This window comes from Lepidochelys olivacea (genome assembly GCF_965140295.1).
Source record: "Lepidochelys olivacea isolate rLepOli2 genome assembly, chromosome: 6".
Classification (NCBI taxonomy): Eukaryota; Metazoa; Chordata; order Testudines; family Cheloniidae; genus Lepidochelys; species Lepidochelys olivacea.
In genome coordinates, this window is record NC_140416.1 from 30974472 (window position 1) to 31000957 (window position 26486).

At 40.4% G+C, this 26486-nt stretch overlaps 2 protein-coding genes across 12 annotated transcripts in view; one reads left to right on the top strand and one right to left on the bottom strand.

Moving 5' to 3' along the window:
• Positions 1-26486, top strand: part of SWAP70 (switching B cell complex subunit SWAP70) — a 57225-nt gene that overhangs the window by 11019 nt on the left and 19720 nt on the right. Inside the window, exons 3-4 of the mRNA XM_084630067.1 lie at positions 4060-4233; positions 22129-22353. Of these exons, the coding sequence (XP_084486193.1) occupies positions 4060-4233; positions 22129-22353 (399 nt within the window). The remainder of the gene's footprint in view (positions 1-4059; positions 4234-22128; positions 22354-26486) is intronic.
• Positions 1779-26486, bottom strand: part of LOC311521649 (uncharacterized protein) — a 144954-nt gene continuing 120246 nt past the window's right edge. For 6 of the 11 annotated variants that reach the window (XM_084630072.1, XM_084630075.1, XM_084630076.1 and 3 more), the window contains 3 exons: positions 20734-20818; positions 16438-16500; positions 1779-1938 (listed from right to left, as the gene is read on the bottom strand). In XM_084630072.1, the coding sequence (XP_084486198.1) occupies positions 1915-1938; positions 16438-16500; positions 20734-20818 (172 nt within the window). In that variant the 3' untranslated portion in view covers positions 1779-1914. The remainder of the gene's footprint in view (positions 1939-16437; positions 16501-20733; positions 20819-26486) is intronic. The other 5 variants (XR_014711942.1, XM_084630073.1, XM_084630070.1 and 2 more) reach the window with 3 other exon arrangements.

Sequence of the window (26486 nt, forward strand, 5' to 3'; positions counted from 1 at the left end):
TTTAGTTCTCCCACAGATTCCACACTCTTCCCTCCTTTTGTGTGTGTGTGTGTGTGTGGGGGGGTGATGGTGGTGGGTTTTTGGTGTGTTAGCCATTGAAGCACATCAGGGTACATCATGATGCTGATGTATCTGTTACTTTCTTGGCCATTCTGTGGTGAAGCATTCTGCAGTGTTAACTTGTAAACGTGGAAGCATTTTAGTTTAAAGAGACTGTTTGTTTATTCTGAAATACAAAAAATCCATCAAATTTTCCTACCAAATCTTCCAAAGAAAGAAAGGGCCTTATTTTTCCCAAAAAAGAAAGAGCCTTAACTGGGTGGAGAGCCTGAACTGTAGTCCCAACTTTTTACAAATGCCTTTCACAGGCAGTATCAAGTCATTAAGCCAGTTGTCATCTGCAATGCACTGTCATAGAGAGAATAGAAAAAAGGGAAATGAAAATCCACCTAAGTGCTTACATGAAATATGCTTTCATTTAAAAAAGTGTGCATAAGAGGAGTTGGCACTTTGGGGGAGGAGGGAAGGAGTACCTGCGCTATTACCATTTAATAGAACTTTAATTTGCAAAACTTTTTCATCTTAAAAGGAAAAAGTTGAGAAACCCGGGTTAAATTGCCCAGAATCTCTTGCTTTGTAATGCTAATTAAATGTCAGATATTTGAAAATGCTTGTATCTTAGATACAAATTAAAAGGGTTTTTTTATGCTGCTTGAGAAACTTCTGTTGTTCCTTTTTTAAGATCTGAATTATGCATTGCTGCATATACAAAGCTGTCTTTGTGGACAGTAAAAATCTTCATTGTACCCTGTTTTCTTTGGCAGTTTAGGAGGTATTTATGAACAAGTGTCAGAAGAGAAGAGAGATGCACTGGGTGAAGGCACGGATGCGTGCCATTTTTCCCTTGGAAAAATGAATTTTTGCTTTTCCCCATTTCAGTAATTTGTGCCTTAGTTTGGATGATCTTAGAACAAGTGAACAAATACCTATCCAGGATTTCCCCCCAAATCTGTATTCCTAAACAAAAATATTCACATATTAAACACTGCATGATCAAGTCCTTAGCGCATTATTCCTTATGGTACTCCCACTTATTCCAAAGGACACTCTGTTGATTTCCAGACATGCAGTTTCCTATGAATTCTTTCTGTGGGGTGATGGTATAACTGTCTTCCTGTTGTCTTCAATGAGAACGGAAGCAGCCTATTTTGAGGGAGTTCTTAAACTCACAGGGTATTTTGCTTTTTGAAAATTACCCAAACTCTCTCCTTTTATTTAAAATAATAAATCCTTGCATTTGGATTTTAATAAGATTCAGCATTTCTTAGAAAGTAAACATTGGTATTAGTATATGGCAAAGATGCTCTTGTGTTTTAGAAGGCCTTTAGACTAAAATTAATTATCAGCTTGTTTTTACTGGAAATTAGAAAGAAGCTTTTGCATTAGTTTTGTAGCGTAGTGTATTGTTTCTCAGTGTTCACAAACTATCCAAATCATTTTTATTTTCAGCAAACATGCCAATCTGTATAGAAAAATCACTTTGAGGTGCCAAAGCAACAACTCATATTATCCTGCCTCACTTCTAGAGTAAATCTTATTGAGAAAACTGTTCAAGCTTTTAAAATCTTTCTTCTTCTATTCCTCAGTGTAAATGAATTATTTATCTAGAGTACTAGGGAATGAGTTGCCCTGCAACAAAGTCTCCATTGTTGAATCAGAGAAGCATGGAGAAATGCCCAGGTTGGCAATTTGATGAAGGAAGCAAGTAGCAACAAACTTTCTTTATTGGTATATGGAATTAGTATTACTAATACCTCCACTTATAATATTTTCATTATACCACCCTTATAGTTCCCTGGCAGATGTCTTGATGCTTTTGCATTTCAGATGTCTTCAGTTCAACATGCTTCCTCTTTATTTATATTTATTTCTGTTGCCCTAAAAATAAAGAGAGAGAGAGAGAAATATGAATCTTGCCAGTCTGATTTTTTCATACTCTGTTTTTTATTTCTCTGCTTTTTATGCACTTATTATTGAGTTGTCAGTAATATGTCACATGGATATCAGCCAAAATTATAATAGAAGAGTTACATAAAATTGTGACATAAAATAGTTACATAAAATCACACTTCCTTTCACTTATGCTGGTGGTAGCATTTTACACCCCGCTTTTCATATGTCAATTTGCAAGCTAGTGAAGAATCAGACCCATAAATTCCAAGTTCTTTCAACTCCTTGGGGACTGTCTTTGTGTCTTGTAAAGCTCCAGGCAGGCTGCTGAATTTCTGTACTTAGTTGCACTTAAGGCTGTTTTGTTTGGTCAAATGCTGTTAGTGGGATATAGTGGTGGTGGTGGTTTTGTTTTATATACCAAGAAAACAAACAACAATCCTACAGGATTCAGAGACTTAAATCTTTTGTAGTTACAGTGTAAAATTTCTTTGGGAGGAGATGGAGGTGTTCTGTATTTTTTTTTTTATTATTATTATTATACTTCATTGTTTTAAGTAAGAGAGTGCTTTTTCAACTTCTCTTTTAGTTCATCTTGTATCTTCCTTTGCACAAAAGCACAAATCAATAATCTGATAGTTTCTTTATGGTTAATAGCATAGAATAGTACAGAAGTTTCCAAGCAAAATGGTGACTTGAAGTAGATTGCACATGCTCCATAGAGAGTAGAGTAAAAAGCATATACTGGTGTATGGTGTAAATGTTGTTGTTAAAACTAACGTTAATCTTTAAGAACATGTTTGTTAGGATTCTACATTATTCAGATAGGTCACAAGCAGGATGAAACTCCTATAAAAATGTATGAATAAAATTCAAGATCAGACTCCGTCTGGGTTTAAATATTTTTACAATATTTTGGAGTCCAGTCAAGTCAGTTTCACTATTAGTATTTTTAAAGCTAATTTTGCAACTTCTTTTAAATTAAAAATCCAGGATGGCCTCTGCTGCTGTCTGATTTTATAAATGGATATTTGTTTATGTCACAATAAGCAGCTTGTGTGTGTTTATTACTGATTTCTGTCCATTTGCCTGCAGTTATTCCTATTCAGGATTAATGGGACTATGCAGGCATATCCAGATGAAGGTGGTTGGGGCTCAGTGGGGTGTGTGTATCTGGCTATGGGGGAATGGGGCTCAATGAGGGGCTCTGGGTGTGTGGGGCTCCCCACATTTTTTGTACGTTACAAAAAAACAAGAGAAATCCCATTACAATGCAAAATGTGTCTTTAACTTCTGTGTAGACCAAGAAACAGCATTACAAAGCTGTAGAGTTATGAGTGATGGAGTATGTTTTAAATCTAACATGGGTGAGTGCATAAAATTATTATAGTATGGGAAAAATCTTCAACATCTGGAAATAATTCACAAATTATATACACATGTACAGGACGATGAAGAAACTGGAAATTTTCAAAGTTATGTCAAAATAATGAAAAATGTGAGAGTTTAGGAGAAAATTACAGGGGTATGTAAGGGTTGTATGTTCAAAAATAAGTGATTGCATGTGATTATGAATGATCGTGATTATGACTTTATTACAATAGCAGCACATTTAATATAATAAAATAGTAAAATATATTACAACAAACCTTTCACAGTTACTCTTCTGTACATAGCTTTTAGATTTTTTTATGATGATGATGTCTGGATTCACTCCATCCGAGTAACTCAGCATAACATAAGGATAGTTGCAGTTAAGAAGGTGATAGTTATACAGGTTTAGCGGTGTGTTTTAACTAGGCCACTAGAGTAAATATGAAATATGGTGAATTCTCCTTCACTGACAATTTTAAATATGCTTTAATTCAATCAGAAACTGTGGGCTTGAAGCTGGTTTTACTGGATAAGATTCCAAGACCAGTGTCATGCAGGAGATCAGACTAGATGACCTTACTGGTTCCTTTGGGCCTTAAAGTTTCTGAATTTATTAATTAGAATTTTCTTGGTCCTTTAGTGTCATTTGATCAATACATTCTCACTTATGTTTATCTGTACAATGTCCTGTGCTGTTTAATGTAGATTATTTTTTTTTCATTTCTTTCTTTTTAGGTTCAAGGGAACTTTGACAAAGTTGAGTTCAATAGGATGTGCTGGACTCTCTGCTTCAAAAAGAACCTCACTAAAAGTCCTCTGTTCATTAGTGATGAAGATGCCTTTAAAGTTTGGGTTATTTTCAATTTTTTATCTGAGGACAAATACCCATTGGTCATTGTACCTGAGGAGGTAAGAAACAGTGATTTGAACTGCTTAATAACACGTGTTCCTTCAGTGACCAAATTGACCTCTGTTGCTGGTACCGTAGAACATCAGAGATGCAAACACCTCGGGAACGGAGGTGTTCATAACTCTGAAATGTTTCAGAGTAACAGCCGTGTTAGTCTGTATTCGCAAAAAGAAAAGGAGTACTTGTGGCACCTTAGAGACTAACCAATTTATTAGAGCATAAGCTTTCGTGAGCTACAGCTCACTTCCTCAGATGTATATCGTGGAAACTGCAGCAGGCTTTATATATACACAGAGAATATGAAACAATACCTCCTCCCACCCCACTGTCCTGCTGGTAATAGCTTATCTAAAGTGATCATCAGGTGGGCCATTTCCAGTACAAATCCAGGTTTTCTCACCCTCCACCCCCCCACACAAATTCACTCTCCTGCTGGTGATAGCCCATCCAAAGTGACAACTCTTTACACAATGTGCATGACAATCAAGTTGGGCTATTTCCTGCACAAATCCAGGTTTTCTCACATCCCCCCCCCACCCCCATACACACACAAACTCACTCTCCTGCTGGTAATATTCGTGACTCTGAACAAAACGTTATGGTTGTTCATTCAGAAGTTTACAACTGAACATTGACTTACTACAGCTTTGAAACTTTACTATGCAGAAGAAAAATGCTGCTTTCCCTTTTTATATATATTTTTTAATTTATGTTTAACACAGGACTGGACTGTATTCTCTCTCTTTTTTTTTTTTTTTGGTCTCTGCTGATGCCTGGTTACATACTTCCAGTCACAGGCGCCAACTTTTGTCAGCGCCAGTGGGTGCTCGTGCCCCGCCCCCACCCTGCTCCAACTCCGCCTCTCCCTGCCCCTATTGGATCCCTCCCCAAATCCCTGCCCCAGCCCTGCCCCAGCTCAAGTGACCAGAGAGATTGAAGTGTTCTCCGACTGGTTTATGAATGTTATAATTCTTGACATCTGATTTGTGTCCATCTATTCTTTTACTTAGAGACTGTCCGGTTTGACCAATGTACATGGCAGAGGGGCATTGCTGGCACTTGATGGCATATATCACATTGGTAGATGTGCAGGTGAACGAGCCTCTGATAGTGTGGCTGATGTGATTAGGCCCTATGATGGTGTCCCCTGAATAGATATGTGGACACAGTTGGCAACGGGTTTTGTTGCAAGGCTAGGTTCCTGGGTTAGTGGTTCTGTTGTGTGGTGTGTGGTTGCTAGTGAGTATTTGCTTCAGGTTGGGGGGCTGTCTGTAAGCAAGGACTGGCCTGTCTCCCAAGATCTGTGAGAGTGATGGGTCGTCCTTCAGGATAGGTTGTAGATCCTTGATGATGTGCTCAAGAGGTTTTATTTGGGGGCTGAAGGTGATGGCTAGTAGTGTTCTGTTATTTTCTTTGTTGGGCCTGTCCTGTAGTAGGTGACTTCTGGGTACTCTTCTGGCTCTGTCAATCTGTTTCTTCACTTCAGCAGTTGGGTATTGCAGTTGTAAGAACGTTTGATAGAGATCTTGTAGGTTTTTGTCTCTGTCTGAGGGATTGGAGCAAATGTGGTTGTATCGTAGAGCTTGGCTGTAGACAATGGATCGTGTGGTGTGGTTGGATGAAAGCTGGAGGCATGTAGGTAAGCACAGTGGTCAGTAGGTTTCTGGTATAGGGTGATGTTTATGTGACGATCGCTTATTAGCACCATAGGGTCCAGGAAGTGGATCTCTTGTGTGGTCCAGGCTGAGGTTGATGGTGGGATGGAAATTGTTGAAATCATGGTGGAATTCCTCAAGGGCTTCTTTTCCATGGGTCCAGATGATGAAGATGTCATCAGTGTAGCGTCTGTCTTCAAAATAGCATCTGTCTTTAAAATAGCAGGAGTACTGGATGGTTCCCGGTAAACAAGGGCTTAACTTCAGCTCAGCTCTCTCTTCTCGCTGCACATGTGCTGAGGGACAAGCTATAAGAATGACTCCCTGACTGGACAGAGAGGAAAGGTTGCTTTTGGAAAGGAGGGTTCCACACCCAGGGCTCATGGTACTGGACTGAGCCCCTAGATGTGAAGTTTATTTTTTCTAAAAAGAAAAGGAGTACTTGTGGCACCTTAGAGACTAACCAATTTATTTGAGCATGAGCTTTCGTGAGCTACAGCTCACTTCATCGGATGCATGCCGTGGAAACTGTAGCAGACTTTATATATACACAGAGAATATGAAAAAATACCTCCTCCCACCCCACTGTCCAGCTGGTAATAGCTTATCTAAAGTGATCATCAGGTGGGCCATTTCCAGCACAAATCCAGGTTTTCTCACCCTCCACCCCCCCCCACAAATTCACTCTCCTGCTGGTGATAGCCCATCCAAAGTGACAACTCTTTACACAATGTGCATGATAATAAAGTTGGGCCATTTCCTGCACAAATCCAGGTTCTCTCACCCCCTCACCCCCCTCCCAAAAACCACACACACAAACTCACTATCCTGCTGGTAATAGCTCATCCAAAGTGACCATTCTCCCTACAATGTGCATAATTAAGGTGGGCCATTTCCAGCACAAATCCAGGTTTTCTCACATCCCCCCACCCCCATACACACACAAACTCACTCTCCTGCTGGTAATAGCTCATCCAAACTGACCACTCTCCAAGTTTAAATCCAAGTTAAACCAGAACATCTGGGGGGGGGGGTAGGAAAAAACAAGAGGAAATAGGCTACCTTGCATAATGACTTAGCCACTCCCAGTTTCTATTTAAGCCTAAATTAATAGTATCCAATTTGCAAATAGAAAAGGAGGACTTGTGGCACCTTAGAGACTAACCAATTTATTAGAGCATAAGCTTTCGTGAGCTACAGCTCACTTCCTCAGATGCATATCGTGGAAACTGCAGCAGGCTTTATATATACACAGAGAATATGAAACAATACCTATTCCCACCCCACTGTCCTGCTGGTAATAGCTTATCTAAACTGATTTCCAGCACAAATCCAGGTTTTCTCACCCTCCACCCCCCCACACAAATTCACTCTCCTGCTGGTGATAGCCCATCCAAAGTGACAACTCTTTACACAATGTGCATGACAATCAAGCTTGTCATTATGCAAGGTAGCCTGTTTCCTCTTGTTTTTTCCTACCCCCCCCCCCCAGATGTTCTGGTTTAACTTGGATTTTAACTTGAAGAGTGGTCAGTTTGGATGAGCTATTACCAGCAGGAGAGTGAGTTTGTGTGTGTATGGGGGTGGGGGGGATGTGAGAACCTGGATTTATGCAGGAAATAGCCCAGCTTGATTGTCATGCACATTGTGTAAAGAGTTGTCACTTTGGATGGGCTATCACCAGCAGGAGAGTGAATTTGTGTGGGGGGGTGGAGGGTGAGAAAACCTGGATTTGTGCTGGAAATCACTTTAGATAAGCTATTACCAGCAGGACAGTGGGGTGGGAATAGGTATTGTTTCATATTCTCTGTGTATATATAAAGCCTGCTGCAGTTTCCACGATATGCATCTGAGGAAGTGAGCTGTAGCTCACGAAAGCTTATGCTCTAATAAATTGGTTAGTCTCTAAGGTGCCACAAGTCCTCCTTTTCTTTTTGCGAATACAGACTAACACGGCTGCTACTCTGAAACCTGTCAATTTGCAAATGAATTCCAATTCAGCAGTTTCTCGCTGGAGTCTGGATTTGAAGTTTTTTTGTTTTAAGATAGCGACCTTCATGTCTGTGATTGCGTGACCAGAGAGACTGAAGTGTTCTCCAACTGGTTTATGAATGTTATAATTCTTGACATCTGATTTGTGTCCATTTATTCTTCTGTTAACTCTTTTATTTTCTTCTTGCAAATACACACTCTAACCTTCAAAAAATTTCAATCTTGAGAATCAGACCTTGTTTATTTTGTGTGTGTGGTGTTTAACCACTGCACCTGTTCACATGTGGGTTAAGTTGAATTTCTCAGAACCACTCACAAAGTCTCACTCTGAAGAAAACTTCTCGTATTTCTATCCCAGTGTTGTAATGATTTAGAAGACTCCGATTTTTTTCTTTCCCTCTGTCCCCATGTCAGAGAGCAGAAGTTTGAAGATTTTCGCAAACCACCTTGTTTTAGTTAAAAAAAAAAAAAAAAAAAAAAAATCAATCTGCTTGAAACAGTGGCTGGTTGCTGTAGAAGCAGAGTTGTGCTGTGAATGAAGCACCGGAGATGAATTGCCTGTAATTTAAGAACTTGAATAACTATGGCCAGGTGTCAGAGTAGCAGCCGTGTTAGTCTGTATTCGCAAAAAGAAAAGGAGGACTTGTGGCACCTTAGAGACTAACCAATTTATTTGAGCATAAGCTTTCGTGAGCTACATGTATCCGATGAAGTGAGCTGCAGCTCACGAAAGCTCATGCTCAAATAAATTGGTTAGTCTCTAAGGTGCCACACGTCCTCCTTTTCTTCTAGCCAGGTGTCTCACTTAAACTAGAACAGAATTTTTAAAAGGTAACAAGTAGGCGCTTATTCCATGGAGGAGAGGAAAGGCATACTCTGGCAGCTCCTGTATGACACTATATAAAATCCAGTTGAATGCACTGCAGTCAGTATGACTCTCTTCGGCACTTTGGGGGCTTTGCCAACAAATGTTTAGAGTCAAGGATCAAAACAGGGTGATTCAAATTCCACAACATCACAAATAAAAATGAATGTAAATTGTTTATTATGCTAAGTGGATTGCGTGTTCAAACTGTGCGATGAATGCTCCTTATTTACTGACACATTTACTTCACGCATGTATCAATCAAAGACCATTTTATTCATAAAAAATATTGATTGATTCTCCTCAGTTTTATCCTGAGGAGTGTGGTTTTTTTTTTTAATTTTTTTTACACTGGTGCAAACTTCAGTGATTCCTGATTCTCACTGGTGTGAGATTAGAAGCAGGCCCCCTTTTCTTTACACCACATTCTTTCTGAATACAGCAATGTCACTTGGTGTAGTACGGGAGAGTCTTTGTGTCTATTCTCCCTGGATAAACATTGCCTCATCAACATAAAATGAACCTCTGTGTTTTGCCAGGGCAGTTTATTTAGCTGCAGGACACTTTCACCCTGTGACAATGTTTTGCTGGGGCTTGGTGGTGTCGGGGCCAGAACTTATGGGGTTCTTTCTCTATTTTTCTCTCGAAGTTTGGCATACCTGGCAGTGACTGTTTTGTAAGCCAAGGAGTGAGTCAGTATTGGTAAGGGTCACTCAAGAGCAACGCATGATTCTCTCCCTCCCCAGAAGGTGCTCTGAGCCCCTAATGAACTGTAGAACTTGGGACACAGATCAGATCCCTTATCTAGTGCTTGATTGTGCTGGCTGCTAGACAGCCTGGCTGGTCTGAGAGTAAACATTTGGCATCTTGCTATCTGATACTATCATTAGAAGCTCAGAGCCCCAGTGCTAAGGTGTATACTTTTCTCTCCTCTGAAATCTCATGCTACTACAAACATCTGTTGCCGAGTGCATAACCACAATATTCCTGAGACTGCCAGGCAGGCTGCATCATCAGCTCCAAAGCTAATGTGCAAACAACATACTCCAGATTTTGGGTCCTTTTCGTAGACAGTCTTTGTTCATTTCCTCTCCCCACAGTCATATCTTTCATTCAGGAAAAAGTGCGGCATGTCAGTTAGTATCTCTCATTTTCACTCTTGATTTGATTTATCATCTTTTAGAGCGGACACCGTCTGCATCTTCTTTGTTATTGCAAAGTGTTTTAAGTTTCATATGGTTTAAAGAAAGTTTGTAAAGTTATTTGCAATGTTGTTGCAGCTATATTGGTCCCAGGATATTAGAGAGACAAGTTGGATTAGGTTTCAGAGTAGCAGCTGTGTTAGTCTGTATTCGCAAAAAGAAAAGGAGTACTTGTGACACCTTAGAGACTAACCAATTTATTTGAGCATAAGCTTTCGTGAGCTACAGCTCACTTCAGTAAGAGCTCCATGTAAACTCGAAAGCGTCTCCCTTTCACCAACAGAAGTTGGTCCAGTAAAAGACATTACCTCACCCACCTTGTCTTTATTAAGTCATTTGAACTACTCTGTTCTTATCATGCACAATGCATGTATTCTTTCTTTCTTTAACTCTTCACTTTGGGTCAATGCAAGTAATGTAATTTACCACAAGTAACCAGTCCAATAGAAGTGCTGTGTCCTATTTGACACTATTCTTTGTTTGCTTTGCATCTATCAGTGTAGAGTTCTCTGTCTTCCTGAAAGATTGGTTTTAAAAACAAATGTATTCTGAACCAAGAAATCCAAGAAATAAAATGAAACAACTTTCAACTTATATTAGAGTTTTGTTTTGTTTTAGCTTTATGGACTTTTGATATTTTTACCTTTTTAAATACTTCACATCTAAAATCCTGATGAGTTCTCCTAAGCATTCTTTAATACAAACTTGTTGATGTCTCTTCAGGAAGGGAGGCCTTATTTTTTTTTTTTTTTGAGTTGGAAATCTCTCGCTATTTTAAGTAGCTTCTTTTACTTCCATAGTAATATTTAACATGACAGCTAATCAAGCTGTTTGTTTTTTGAAACACATACCACCTCACTTTGCTTTAGGTTCCGTTTTATAATGGAGAAGAATGATTAATCCATCACAGTACAGTCTTTTCCCCTATTTTCTGCTGTTGAGTATAATAAGAGGTTTGCTTATCAGGTGTAGTGTTACTTAAAGTGCTTGTTTGTAAGTTACAGTGCAGTTTTGGAATAAAATGGATAGACTGTTGTGAACCTTCACAGCATTTCATTACAGCCTACCAGTGATTTATTTGTAAGAAGGGTGATTTACCACTGTAATCATTCACTATAACTTTGCAGCCAGGGAATTTTGTTTTCCCCATCTCTCTGTTTCTATGGCTTGCATTATCATTTAAGTATAGTATAACACACTATCTTCCACAGTCTCCAGCTCTGAGTCCTTTGTGTGACCTCCAGCCCTCTCTCCACACTCCAACTCCCACAGCAGTTTCATAAATTGGTGGGGAAATTTGGCCCAGTGCCTATAGATAAAAAGGCTGGTCACTTCAAAATTCCTGCTGTTCATCACACATTTTAGATCTTTCTACATTGTTGACGATCAGAAGATCTGACTGTTAGAAAGGAATGGAAAGAAGCTTCTTGGATATCTAATGACTGCAGTGGACCAGTTTTTGTACAAAACCTGGGTGAACATGTGGAAAATATTTGAAGAGTCCTAGGTTCCAGGCGAGCTAGCTGACTGAATGTTATGTTCCCATTCTCTGGTTTGGATGGGTGCCCTCTCAACTAATCTATTCTCCTCTGTTGCCAACTCTTCAGAAGTGTGGAGAGTAGCAAGTGAGAGTAAAGGAGGACTGAAGTGCTCCAGAAGTAGTCCAAGGGGTGAGTGGCGGTCTGTGTGATATGCTTCCCCTTCCTGGGTCAGGAGGAGAATATTGGGTATTGGTGGGATGGAGCTGTTCAGTATGGCATACTCCCCTCCACAACCAGTAGATTTCTGTGTAGTAATGCTGCCAAAGAATGATTCCCCCGCCTCTGCAGTTTTTAAACCCTCCTCAGAGAGAGTGGCTGGGTTAGCATACATCCGTAGGACAGCTAGAAAGCAGCAGCATGTCTGCTTGTGGGGGAGATGCATAAGAGGGCGTGCTCTTATGGATGGCCCAGAATTCACAGGGATGGAGCATATTTTGCCACTGAACTCTGAGCATAGTGCATTTAAAGGGTTCTGCCCTCTGCCACCTCTACGGTTCCACAAACTCCTCCTCCTGGCAAGGAGAATATGTTTGGGTTTGTGCAGCTTGAAAGCCACTGGCACTTTGCCTTCCTTTTTGTGATGGACTGTCCTAGGCCTAGGACTTGTCTGAAATTTTCTCACAAGGGTGATTGAGCCTGTTTATGCACTCACTAATTTTGCACCTATGTAATTCCATCGATTTAAATGGAGTCTCACCTTAGTTGCAACAGTCTGAATGAAGAATCAGGACCACTAACTTCCTGGCTTGTTAATGTTTTGTACATATGCTGCTGTGTTGATCTAATGATAATAGAAAGCTAATATGTCTTTAATGGACTTCTACTGGAGGGTGGGAAAGGACATGGTCTCTTACAAAGGGATTAGCAGAATAAATCTATTGAAGAACCACTTCCTTAATGTATTCTCCTGGTGACTGGGGAGGTTGGAGGGAGATTCTAATTCTGGGAAAGTAGGCATGCTCTCACTTGACAGTAAAAGCGGCAAAGAGTCCTGTGACACCTTATAGACTAACAGACGTATTGGAGCATGAGCTTTCGTGGGTGAAAACCGATGAAGTGGGTTTTCACCCACGAAAGCTCATGCTCCAATACATCTGTTAGTTTATAAGTGCCACAGGACTCTTTGCTGCTGTTACAGATCCAGACTAACACGGCTACCCCTCTGAAACTTGACAGTAAGAATCTTTGTAGTACAAAAAACAAAATGATCCTGTTACTGACATGTAAGCTTTTCCTGGAAGGGAAAGGATAAATCTGAGAAGAGTGGTTGTCCCAAACTGTGCCTTACTGTTGTTGTCTCTGCCTGTTTTAAAGAGAGCTAGATTGGAAAGCGCATCTCTCTGGATTAGTGAAATAATTAGTCAGAAATAGCCTTGTCTTCTCTTATGGCAGAAAAGCTTTGAAAAGGAGGTAGGTACTGCAGGGCGCTCTGAAAATTGTCTAGCCATGTTGTATGGCATACTGTCTCCTCTACTACCTCATTCCTGCTAGGCACCCAACAGCATTCTCTCCAGCTCTCACAGATGTCTTCCTTGCTTTTATTAGCACCTAGTCGGATGGGGGAGGGATAACTGAAATAGAAGGGTGGAGGAGAGAATTGTAATCATAAGCAAAACATTTCCAGCTGCATCTCCAATTTTGAATATTGCTTTCACTGCCCTTCTTATCTGTTAGACTTGGTGGTATGTCTCACCGTTCTTTAACTGAAACGTGTTTTATCTTTAAAAAAGATTTCCAAACGTTTCCCCCTTCCTCTGTTTCAGCACACGTGGCTGTTACCTTGGAAATTCTTTATCATCTAAGTCCATGGTGTGTGGTTAGTAAACCGCCATATTCTTGGGCCATCCTTAATAATGAAATGTGCCGAGCTGTGTAATGCGAATCAGTATATAGTGGTGTATTGTGTTCAATAAACACTTGAAAATTTTAAAAATAAAGCAAATAGACTTTTTATTTTTATTTAAATGTTCCGAGACCTGTTTAGGGCCAAATTGTGGACGTAATTACACTGTTTTAAGCTAAAAAATTTTCTAAATCTGCTTTGCTTCAGAGCAAACGTGTGGAGATGATGCCTGCAGTATGGTGAGTAGCATTATGAAGCACTGTGCTCTGCTCTGTCTAATATCAATACCAGTTGCAATGAAAAAGTGTTCTATGGCAACTCTTCTCTGACGAGCTATTTCGGTAAACTGCAAAACAGAAATGGCTTCATCTTTGTATGTCCTTGCCTCATTTTTCTTCTAAAAATGATATAGTTTCATGACTGAACTAGGAGTGTGAATGGAGTTGCATGTTAGTGATTCTGAAAAACTGCTTGGAGAAAGCATTTTTGACTACCAAAGTTACACTAGCTCTTAATGTAATGGCTTCTGTCTTTCCAGACATGCCAGGGGTTGAACCAGGGATCTCCAGAGCTAAAATCTTGAGCTTCTACAGCTTGAGCTAAAGAGACAAGGCTCTTTAGTGGGGGCTGTAACAGTCTCTCATGCCCTGAGTGTTGGGAACAGAGGGGAACATGTATCATATGCTCACTCATAGGTTACATTAATTCTTCCATTTAGAAACCACAGTTTTCTTGCTTCTTGAAAAGAACAAGGATAAGATTCAGAGTAGCTGATTTCTCATCTGGTTCACCATATAAGTACAGGTCCTATCTTGAGGTGCATCTTCACAACTTATATCAAATTATTAATTAAATTAGTTTAATTTTGAAGAGAGTAGATAATGGTTCGCATTGGATGATAAGCACAGTCTTTGTACTCTGTTTACCCAAATAGCTGTATGAGCTAAAGTAACATAAATATTTGTGTGGGGATTTTTGTGTAGGGTAGGAAGGAAGAATATTTGCCCAGAAGGGGACTTGGATTGCTTAAGAGATGGTAGTGGAATATAGAGCTTTTCATCTGTCGGCTGACTGTTCAAACTCTGCCCAGGTGTGTAGCAGACTGGCAGTTATTGTTTCAGGGTTCTTTGGGCATCTGTGAAACGAGTCCAGTGATCAGATTCCACAAAAACCACCACTACAAGTGAAACCCTTGTTATCAGTCTCAGCAGAGAGGCCAAGGGGCTAATGGAAATGAAGCAAGAGCTACCCACCTAAACCCTGGTGATCTCTCTGGAGCAGGGTTGAATCACTTTGAGCACTGGGGAAATGATAAGGTGATAGCACCATTGTCATGGGTCATAGTTTCTCTTGGGTACCTTACCAGTTGGCCTAGGCATCGCACCTACTTTATATAAAATGATAGCATTGCAAGTCCTCCACATATCTACTGGTGACCCACTGCAACCACTGTTTTGATGGAGTGGACTTTGCAAGAATAGCCTTGAATGTCTGAGATGTAAGAGGAGCCATCTGGTGGGCATTATGACTATCTTGATGTTTTTGTTGTTTTTTTTCATCCTTTACACACATGGCTTCATCCAGTTGTGTTTGGCAAAAGGTCATGTAAAACTGATATCAGTACTTTCACATGGAATGTGATAAAATCCGAAAGGTTGAAACCAATACAGGAAAAACTGCTAATAAAAGAAAACAGCATCAGAAAGGGAATAGGGAACTATTCCACTGAAAGAAGATGCTAAAGGCACTTTGTGTCTAGTATTAAAACAAAAAACTCTTTAATACCCATACGTTCTTAATAGTGACTCTTGGTGAAATCCTGGCCCTGCCGAAGTCAATGGGAGTTATTCCACTGAGTTCCGTGGGTCATGATTTCACCTTCTCAGTAGAGCACTGATCATTGTTTAAAACAAAACAAACAATCCTTTAAAAGAAAAACTTACAACTTTATCACAGAGAATAGTTGCACTCAAAGTAGCAGCAAACATTGCGTCATACTTACTTCTCAACTCTTTCAACTTATTAACCACAGGTATAGACTGTTTAAACCAGATGATTTAATTAGTCAGTTATTTTGATGTCAGGTTTCAGAATAACAGCCGTGTTAGTCTGTATTCGCAAAAAGAAAAAGGAGTACTTGTGGCACCTTAGAGACTAACCAATTTATTTGAGCGTAAGCTTTCGTGAGCTACAGCATCCAATGAAGTGAGCTGTAGCTGACGAAAGCTTATGCTCAAATAAAATGGTTAGTCTCTAAGGTGCCACAAGTACTCCTTTTCTTATTCTGATGTGTTAACGTGTGGAGTGGAGAGGTTCCGGGGAAGGGAAGTAAAGTACTCTGTTCTCAGAAGTATCAAAAGTTCCTCATTTGAGCATGCAAATGAATAGCGTGTCTAATGTTTACGTCCATATTTGACCAGATGGAACTACTGTATTACGTTGATCACTCATTGTTTTATGCTAATTTCCCCCATCTCCACAGCTGTAATGTAGCTACTGTAGAGAATATTTGTATATACCTGCCAGAGTAAGAAGAGTAATTCCTGTAAAATTCTAATGTTTAAAAGTTAAACCAATACATAAGCCACTTTTCTTGTAAGAAACTATCTAAATATGGTATTGCTATTCATACACTTGAATGGGCTTTTAGAGAGTGATGAGTGTAACTCATGGAGATTAGTGTATTTGTGAGCTTGTCTCCTTGAGATTAAATATTCATCTATTTTAATCACACACAGAGTAATACTTGGTTTATATAGTACTAATGAAAGTAAATCCCTTTGTTTAGTGTCTATTTTAATAAAACATCATTAACAGTTTTGATGTATTCCCCTCTTAGCCTGTTAGTTTGATTTAAATTCATGATTGCATGCTGTGGGTAACAGTGAAAAGCTGTTCAAGTATGATTTCTAGTCCCTCTCTGTGTAAGCCCAATCTTGTAAAATGATTAGAAAAAGGGATTTGAGGGTGCTTCACACCTTTCTTTAAATAAATAAAAAGCCCAAAGTTAAATGCCAGTAAGAATTCTTAATCTTTTACTATCTTGTACTTTGGTAGGCTGAGATGACACATGACAAACGAAATGAAGTGGATGGTATGACTTACATTAAGTGCAGAATATTGCAAAAGGGTAGCATTCTGCTCTGGATATTTAAACTTCCCATCCTGCTAAGAGAAATACAGTTAGCTCTGTTCAGAGGAATTGAACTGATGGGCATAATGCATTTTAAACCTGAAATGAGAAACTTACTCTTACCTTTTATTAAAGAAAGGATAGCCTGTCTTTAAAAGCCAATGTTTATTTCAGGTCATTAAGATGAGGCCTTCTGGAAATTTGTTTCTAAACTGGGGTCACCTGACATTGCAGTTCATGTACACTGAAGTAGCATTCTTTGGTGGTGGTGGTGAAACTTGCCTGCAAGTGGGAAGTAAGCTGCTTCCTGAATCTTACTGAATGCTGAGGATTTATGGTATCTGTTCTTGGAAAGCCCTGGCTGCACATAAGTTATTTCTTAGTATAAGAGTTTGAAAAGTAGAAATAACAAACTTAGTTTTTGTGAATTATTTATATAAATTAAAATATTTTAATTATAGATGAACATGAAATTTAAGTGATTATAAATTATAGCTTCATGAAGCTAAGAGTTGAGATGCTTATTACCATCAGATTGCTTTAACCTGAATGACCTTAAAGTGAATGACCTTAAGGTGAGGCTGACTGGCCTGTAGTTCCCCAGATCCTCCTACTTCCCTTTTTTAAAGATGGGCACTACATTAGCCTTTTTCCAGTCGTCCTGGACCTCCCCCAATCGCCATGAGTTTTCAAAGATAATGGCCAATGGCTCTGCAATCACATCCGCCAGCTCCTTTAGCGCTCTCGGATGCAGCGCACCCGGCCCCATGGACTTGTGCTCGTCCAGCTTTTCTAAATAGTCCCGAACTACTTCTTTCTCCACAGAGGGCTGGTCACCTCCTCCCCATGCTGTGCTGCCCAGTGCAGTAGTCTGGGAGCTGACCTTGTTCGTGAAGACAGAGGCAAAAAAAGCATTGAGTACATTAGCTTTTTCCACATCCTCTGTCACTAGCTATGCACTGAACTCCTAAAATGCAAAGTCTAGGGGTCCATTCCTGCAAAAGCCTACTGTTGGCAGTACTGCTAACTACTGTGAGTAGTCCTAATGAAATCACTGCACTGAAATCATCAGGACTATTCACAGGAGTAAACACTATGGCTTGTAATAAATGCTGGCAGAATTAAGGCCTTCAACCTAGCATTCAGAAGTACAATCATTGTACTGAGATCAATAGGAGTACTCTCAGTAATAATCATGATATCCAATTTGAAACGGAATCTACTTAAACATTGTCTTCCCTAAAGTTGGTTGGCTGTTAGTGCTATTTATGTATGAATACATCCCAGCTAAATTCAATATCCAGTTACGTGTAGGGAAACAGAGGTGAAAAATACTTTACCTTTTTTGCCCCCCTAAAGCCATCTGCCCTGTAAGGCTAAATACATCTTTGCTTACAATAATCTTTAAGAGGACAATAAGTCCTTACAAAAACCAAACCTCACAGGAATGTAGAATTATCATAGAATCATAGAATATCAGGGTTGGAAGGGACCTCAGGAGGTCATCTAGTCCAACCCCCTGCTCAAAGCAGGACCAATCTCCAACTAAATCATCCCAGCCAGGCCTTTGTCAAGCCTGACCTTAAAAACTTCAAAGGAAGGAGATTCCACCACCTCCCTAGGTAACGCATTCCAGTGCTTCACCACCCTCCTAGTGAAAAAGTTTTTCCTAATATCCAACCTAAACCTCCCCCACTGCAACTTGAGACCATTACTCCTCGTTCTGTCATCTGCTACTACTGAGAACAGTCTAGGTCCCTCCTCTTTGGAACCCCCTTTCACGTAGTTGAAAGCAGCTATCAAATCCCCCCCCCCCATTCTTCTCTTCCGCAGACTAAACAATCCCAGTTCCCTCAGCCTCTCCTCATAAGTCATGTGTTCCAGTCCCCATATCATTTTTGTTGCCCTCCGCTGGATGTTTTCCAGTTTTTTCACATCCTTCTTGTGGTGTGGAGCCCAAAACTGGACACAGTACTCCAGATGAGGCCTCACCAATGTCAAATAGAGGGGAACAATCATGTCCCTCGATTTGTTGGCAATGCCCCTCCTTATATATCCCAAAATGCCATTGGCCTTCTTGGCAACAAGGGCACACTGTTGACTCATATCCAGCTTCTCGTCCACTGTAACCCCTAGGTCCTTATCTGTAGAACTGCTGCCTAGCCATTTGGTCCCTAGTTTGTAGCAGTGCATGGGATTCTTCCATCTGAAGTGCAGGACTCTGCACTTGTCCTTGTTGAACCTCATCATATTTGTTTTGGCCAAATCCTCTAATTTGTCTAGGTCCCTCTGTATCCTATCCCTACCCTCCAGCATATCTACTTCTCCTCCCAGTTTACTGTCATCTGCAAACTTGCTGAGGGTGCAATCCACACCATCCTCCATATCATTAATGAAGATATTGAACAAAACCGGCCCCAGGACCAACCCCTGGGGCACTCCACTTGATACCGGCTGCCAACTAGACATGGAGCAGTGATCACTACACGTTGAGCCCGACAATCTATCCAGCTTTCTATCCACCGTATAGTCCATTCATCCAGCCCATGCTTCTTTAACTTGCTGGCAAGAATACTGTGGGAGACTATGTCAAAAGCTTTGCTAAAGTCAAGGAATAACATATCCACTGCTTTCCCCTTATCCACAGAGCCAGTTATCTTGTCATAGAAGGCAATTAGATTAGTCAGGCATGACTTGCCCTTGGTAAATCCATACTGACTGTTCCTGATCACTTTTCTCTCCTCTAAGCGCTTCAGAATTGATGCCTTGAGGACTTGCTCCATGATTTTTCCAGGGACTGAGGTGAGGCTGACTGGCCTGTAGTTCCCCAGATCCTCCTACTTCCCTTTTTTAAAGATGGGCACTACATTAGCCTTTTTCCAGTCGTCCTGGACCTCCCGCAATCACCATGAGTTTTCAAAGATAATGGCCAATGGCTCTGCAATCACATCCGCCAGCTCCTTTAGCACTCTCGGATGCAGCGCACCCGGCCCTATGGACTTGTGCTCGTCCAGCTTTTCTAAATAGTCCCGAACTACTTCTTTCTCCACAGAGGGCTGGTCACCTCCTCCCCATGCTGTGCTGCCCAGTGCAGTAGTCTGGGAGCTGACCTTGTTCGTGAAGACAGAGGCAAAAAAAGCATTGAGTACATTAGCTTTTTCCACATCCTCTGTCACTAGGTTGTCTCCCTCATTCAGTAAGGGGCCCACACTTCCCTTGACTTTCTTCTTGTTGTTAACATACCTGAAGAAACCCTTCTTGTTACTCTTAAAATCTCTTGCTAGCAGCAACTCCAAGTGTGATTTGTCCTTCCTGATTTCACTCCTGCATGCCTGAGCAATTAGCAATTAGCTCAGAAGCATATGAATTGGGTACTTTTTCTTATGTTTGTTTTTCTTTTTGAGACAATAAGGTGATTATAGTTTACTTCCTCATTTTTCTTTTAGCATTAATTACTATTTAGTATTACTGAAAAGGAAACTATTTAATAACTAATCTCAGTGTTCCAGAAATAGCAGTAAAAATCCCGCTTCTCTGAGGTTCAGCTCAGGTTCAGTAATTAACTGCTTTGTCAGACTTGTTATATTCTGTCACAGATTTGCACGTGTTTTGTATTTATTTGCCACAGACTTGGGTGAAAGGAGGGTGCTTGCTCACATCAAGAAGAAGCCAGAAAAGCCGTATTGGCCAGAGTATTAACATACATACTGTGGCTAACATCAGATGCTTGAGGCCTGGTAGTCCTTGTAGGATGAACTTATTGAAAAACACTTCCTCATCTCCCTTCTCCCAAACCTGTGATGAGAGACAGTGATGGGCCCTGAAGAGCCTACCAATTCAATCCCTTATATACACCAATCAAAAAGTGGTCCAGTTACTCTTGCTGAAAGGTTAGGCTGGCCTATGGTGAAGCCTCATTTGACCCAAACTGACTTTTCTGTAATCCATGGAAGAAATGACCTTACGTCCTGCTTTCTCAGAAGCACTAGGGTAAGGGAGGTTGCACAGCATCAATGACATGGAGGGGGGAGATTTTCACAAGTGTCCAAATGACTTAGAAGCCTATGTCCCATTGACTTTCATTTGAGGCACTGAGGACCCTGTCGCTTTTGAACATGAGATGTTCTAAGTCACGTTTTGAAAATTGTACCTACAATTGGTCTACTTTACACAATTGTTCCAACCCTCCAGCAGGACTGTCTACCAGGGAGAGTAGGCCTAAAAAATAGGTAATCCTGCGTGTACTGAAAGGGGGATCTGAAAGGTACCTTGAAAGACTCAGTCCGATGGTGTCCACCCCTAAGCCATTGTTGTAGCTTGTGACCATCACGTGCCCTTTCAGCAGCATCAGCTCTGCACACAAAGAAATTCAGTAATTAAGAGGAACCACTTCTAAGAGCCCTTGGCATGGGAGAGCTGGCGCAACATCTGACTTAGGATGGAGGCCAGAGGCAGGATTCATATGCTCGCTTTTATAGTCACTGGAAAGATGGGTCAGCTATTTTAGAGGCTGATTTGCCCCTTGTCTCCATAAGAACTTCTTGGTGGGGCTGGCAGGCCATGGTGTATCACTGTGGCTTTGCTCCCTTTACCCAGGTTTACTTTGGCTGTCAGGGAAATGCCTTGCTTTTTCTGGCTTCATTGCCCCAGTCAACTAGGGGGGCAGGAAGGCTATGGCACATAGTGGCCTAGCCATGAAGTTGGTGGAAAAACACAGTAAACCATTGTTCCCTTTATGCCTTTCTCTGCTGTCTTGGGCAAACCTGGCCTGTCTTCAGGACTAGACCAAACCGTCCTTGAAGTCTAATTATATCACATCAAAGTGTTGTGTATCTTCAGACATAGGAAACTGACACCAACAGTGATTTTTATTGTATAGATATGATTGTGGAAGTAGGAACTCACAAACTGGCATTGGTTAAAGATTTGTAGGGTTTTTTAATTACTGGATGGATTCAGTTTTAACTAAGTACAATTAGTGGTATAAGATAGATAGCAAGGTTTAAGTCTTGACTAACCTCAGTAGAAGTGTTGTTATAGTTGTCTGATACATGATATGGAAAGTATTAGGAAAAGGAGAATTTGTTTTAGGAATGAATACTTTTTCATCTTCACCTTCATTTTTTTTATGCCCGTCCTGATATCATAATATCAGATTTGAGGGGGAGGTGTCAGGGCTCAGACATGTGACTAGCATGTGACTATTGCTAATGTCTTTCCTTATCCAAGCTATTTCCTTTAATTTTCCTGGTATATTTTATTGGTTTACTTTTATAAAATTGTAATGCTTTTGAAGCTTTCCTCTTTCTCACATTTAATTCTGCATAATCTTGATGCTATTAAAGAATAACTTCCATGTGTATCATTCGTGGGCAGAAATCCCAAAACTGAGTGTCTGAAGTTAGAAGTCTAAATCCATATTTAGGCTTCTAAATATGAGTAGTCAGATTTTCTGGGGGTGATGAGCACACACAAACCCTGTTGAAGCAAATAAGAACTGTGGGAGCGTGGAATCTTTGAAAATGAAGCCATTTATCTTTAGGTGCCTAAATGTGGATTTAAGAGTCTAACTTTAGGCACACAAATTTTGGCCTAGAGCTCTGAAGCATTTGAGTAAATTCTTTGTTAAAAATGATATAATTTTTGCTTCTATTTCTGTACAGATTGAATACTTACTTAAAAAACTCACTGAAGCAATGGGTGCAGGCTCGCATCAAGAACAGTTTGAACATAATAAGAACAGCCTTGGTGCCAATCAAGGTCTTTCTGCATGGGAATTGATTGAGCTTATTGGAAGTGGACAGTTTAGCAAAGGGATGGACCGACAGACGGTATCAATGGCAGTTAATGAGGTCTTTAATGAGCTCATATTAGATGTACTGAAACAGGTAAGAATTGCATGGAGTGAATGTTTGAAAATAGTAGGATGTATGAGTTATTGGATAATGAGATCATTTGCCCATGAATTCTGCTGCCATGAATAACAGTTTCTTTAGCTGATGGCAGCGAACAAGCTCGAGGGCGTCTACTTAGCACTCTGAGAGTTGGTTTCTGTTAGGAGTTTAGTTTTAAAAGAATATATTTTGTAAAACGGAAGCTATGCTATGTAAAAAAGATCTCTTTAACCCCTTCTAGTACTGCAAAGGAGATACTTGTCCTTGGTGAGTTATACTTAGGACCTGAAGGAAAAGTGGCCCTTGTGTTTCTGACTTAAAATATGACCTCTCTTTATACCAGTAATTCATTAGCTAATAGAATAGCTGCAAAATTGTATTTATTAATTCCTAAATTTATGGTAAGTCTTTAATATGTTAAAATATTAATATATTAAATATAAGTATTAATATATTGAAATTTGCAGTTAATTTACAGAAAAAAGCTCTGATAGGTATGTATCAGTATAACTGTGCCCACACAAGGGCGATGCACCGATTTAACTGTATCTGTTCCTAAACTGATGCAGTTAAAACAGCCTATAAATTGTGTAGAAAATGCTATTTAACTCTGCATAATAGAATATGGAGCATTAGTGATTTACTAAGCTGAAGTCAAAGCTAAAAAGTAATGGCTCTGTCTTAAAATTCATAGAATATTTCTGTCAACCTTCTGCTCATTTGGAGTTCCTGTAGAGGGATTGATTACCATTTGGTCAGGGGACTCCTCAGTTGTTCTAGATGTTTCAGAAAGTCCCAGAATGGCTTTAAAGGACTGTATATTTTTAATAGGAAAAATAAATCCTTAAAACCCCAGTGAAGTGTTTTTATTCAGGCAAACTGCATTTACCTAGGGTTCTAATTCACACTCATACGTACTTTATGGGGAACTGTTAGTGGTCTTTGATTGTTTCTCCTTACGAAGAAAGCAAGCAAAGGCCTTTTTTTGGCAGCCCTTCCAAATCCATTCAGAAGAAGTTATCAGAAAATCTTGGAACAGGAAGTTCTTTCAAAATAGCCAAAGAACAATGCAAAGCATCTGTTTTTATTAACTCCTTATTGTTCGTTGGTGGGATGAACTGTTGAGGACAAAACTTTAAGTCATTCTGTTAATACCATTGAACATAATAATTGGCGTCAGCTCAGTCCATCCACTTGAGATTTGAAAGGAAATCTCCGATTTCTTTAGATGTTTCAAATGCTTTCTATCTGATGCTGTGCTGCCTCTCATTGCTGCAGTGTCTTGACTGTCTCCTCTCTTGTTGACTGTGACTTTGTTCGGGGTTGTCTCCCTGCTTCTAAAAAGACTTTTAAAAAAAGTTTTGTTACAACCTAATCTCCTCCCCTTCTGGACAGTCACCAGTCTTTTGGAAAATGGAGTTCACACTTCAATTCAGACGTATTGTAGTATTGATGGAATTAAATTTTTTGTTGTTGCAAATTTGACAATATTGATTTTTATTTTTATTTTTGTGTGTGCAAATATTAACTTTTTATTTTTACAGTTGTGGGAAAGTAAGGGTGGCGTAGGGCTGGGGTTAAGGTTGGGGCACTGAGGACAGCAGAACTGCAGAGTGCTCCAAGCAGCCCAAGACGCCTGGGTGGAAGGCTGTGGTCCTGGCCCACTAGAGCACAGATCCCCCCTGCCAGGGCAGAGAGGAAGATGAATCCCCAACTGAAGGGGAGGCGCTCCTGCTGCTGAACAATTACTGCCCACACACTCCTGGCTGGTGAGTGCGTGAGTGGGGCCACTACAGCCGAGATGCAGAGGGCTCCCTGCCTGGCTCTGGGGCAGGTGATACCTGATCTCTACTGTCACAAGGTGCAGGGGAGGCTGCAGTCCTGGCAGGGCAGAGCAGAGACCCTCAGCCAGGATTCTGAGGGAAAGGAGGAAGAGCCCCTTGCTATGGGGGAAGCCACCCCACTGCTGAATGGCTCCTGCTTGACAGGATGGCAACAGGACAAAAAAACCAAACAAACCCCAAAGCACATAAGAGTTGGGAAAATGAGATTACAGAAATTAGCAGGGGAAATGGGGGAAGCTGTAGTACCCAAAATAACTTTTTAAATTAGTTTTTTTTTTAAAAAAAATTGACTAGCCAATAAATTCAAATGTCTGATAGAACATTCAATCATTTACATCTTTCAACATGCATCCTCTTTTCTGTGGAGCTGTAACCACACTGGATAAAACACAGTAGGTGGGTGCTTCTGTTAAAATTATTGTTAATATAGTAGTTAATATATCTAATTATGTTTTCATCATTAGATTTCAGTGTTAACAGCTAATTGAGATGAATGGGGGCACACCACTTTGCTTGGAGCCAAATTCTCCTCCCTTGTGCAGGAGTAAATAGGGTTTATATGGAGGACCAATAGAAAATTGAGAGGGATGGAATTCTCCCCATAACCTGGGAAGAATTCACCATGTAGCTGTGTAACTATCTCATGGCTGTTGCCTCATGTTTATGATGTTCTTGGGCAATAGGGAGCTTGAACTGGTCTTTCCCATTTGCTAACAGCAGTATTTGTACCTGGTGTGTTAATCACATTATTAGAGCTTTGGGGAAGGCTACACTAAGTTCTTCACTCACCCTATACTTGGGTACATTTGGAACTGATAAGAGAGGGAAGTGATGGCCCAGAATAAGGCTTGGGTGAAAGGCAGCTATGGTGAGTCCTTTCTGTGTGGAGGTGAAATGTAGATGCTTAGGATCCTGGGGCCAGTCTATTGGACTCCACCATCACAGATATGTAGCTAGAACAACTGTAGTTTTACATCTTTGACATTTTAATATTTCCTCTGTGTGAAATACAAGCTCTGTTTTGGATCGGGTACTTCTAGACCTCCTTCCCGCACAGAAAAGAAAAGGGAAGTGATCCCCATCTCATTCTGCTTCAAAGCAAAGAGAAATGTGGTATTTCTTTGATTCGATCAATTTTATTTATTTTCCACATAAACTGAACACAGTTTAAGCAAAGAACGACTGCCACATCCCCTGGTTCTTCCTCCTCCTCACCAAGAGACAAAGGATATAAATACATTTCCAAAGAAAGTTAACTAGCTATCTAAAAGGGAAAAAATATGTAAAAAATTCCAATATTATATCGCAAATAGTACTTCCTTACTGCTGGCCTACATGACGTTCGGTCTGCAGTAAATTTAAATAATTAGGTCTAAGATCCCACTAATAGTTCCACTTCCAGGTCAGCTGAGGACAAATCGATCAGACTCATTGCTCTTTATGGAGTCCACCTGCTGTGTGTGGATTGTAAAAAGCGTGGATTGTAAAAGGAAGGAAAGAGGCGCTTGAAATCTTGATGATGATAATTAAGGTTGGGTATTAGGGCATGTCTGTATGGATATTAGTGCACAGCAAGCTACGGTGTAAATCTCGCCTGCCCACTAACTGGCCAGGCGGAACTGCTACCAGGTGCTAAAAGTGTCATTATGGGCGTTGATCTATGTGGTGACAAACTACAGTAGATCAAAGTGCACTGTCCACCCAGCCAGTTAGTGCATGGCAGGCTAGAGCAGGCTGGATTTACACCCAGCTTGCTGTGAGTGAACTGTTCATAGAAACAAGCCCTTGGAGACCCAATGTTTTTTTCTTTTTTTTTAAAGTGGATTGAGTAAAATGTAAGGAAAACTAAAATAGTATGGGTGAAATCCTGGCCCCAGCAAAATCAATGGGAAAACAACTATTGACTTCAGTGGGGTCAGGATTTTGCCCTAGGCTCCCCAAATATAGTATACTAGCCAGAAGTATAGTTTTCATTCTCCCTTTCTCAGCCCCACTAATTGAAGTTTCTATCACACTCTCATTGGGATCAGTCCTTTAAAAAAGGCTTTGGTCTTTTTTTGGGTGCAGCTAGGTGAGCAAGGCAGCAGAAGGTATTTTAGGAGACAGGAAGAACCACTTCCAGGAGGTGGAAGTTTTCTTATCCCCAGGGTTACGTGTACAGTAGGGGATGGAATATCTAGCTAGAATATCTATCTAGCTCCAGGCCCTACATATACCACTGGGGAGATCTTTTGATGTTAACATTTCACAATGTGATTAAATTAATAAAATCTCTGTCATTAG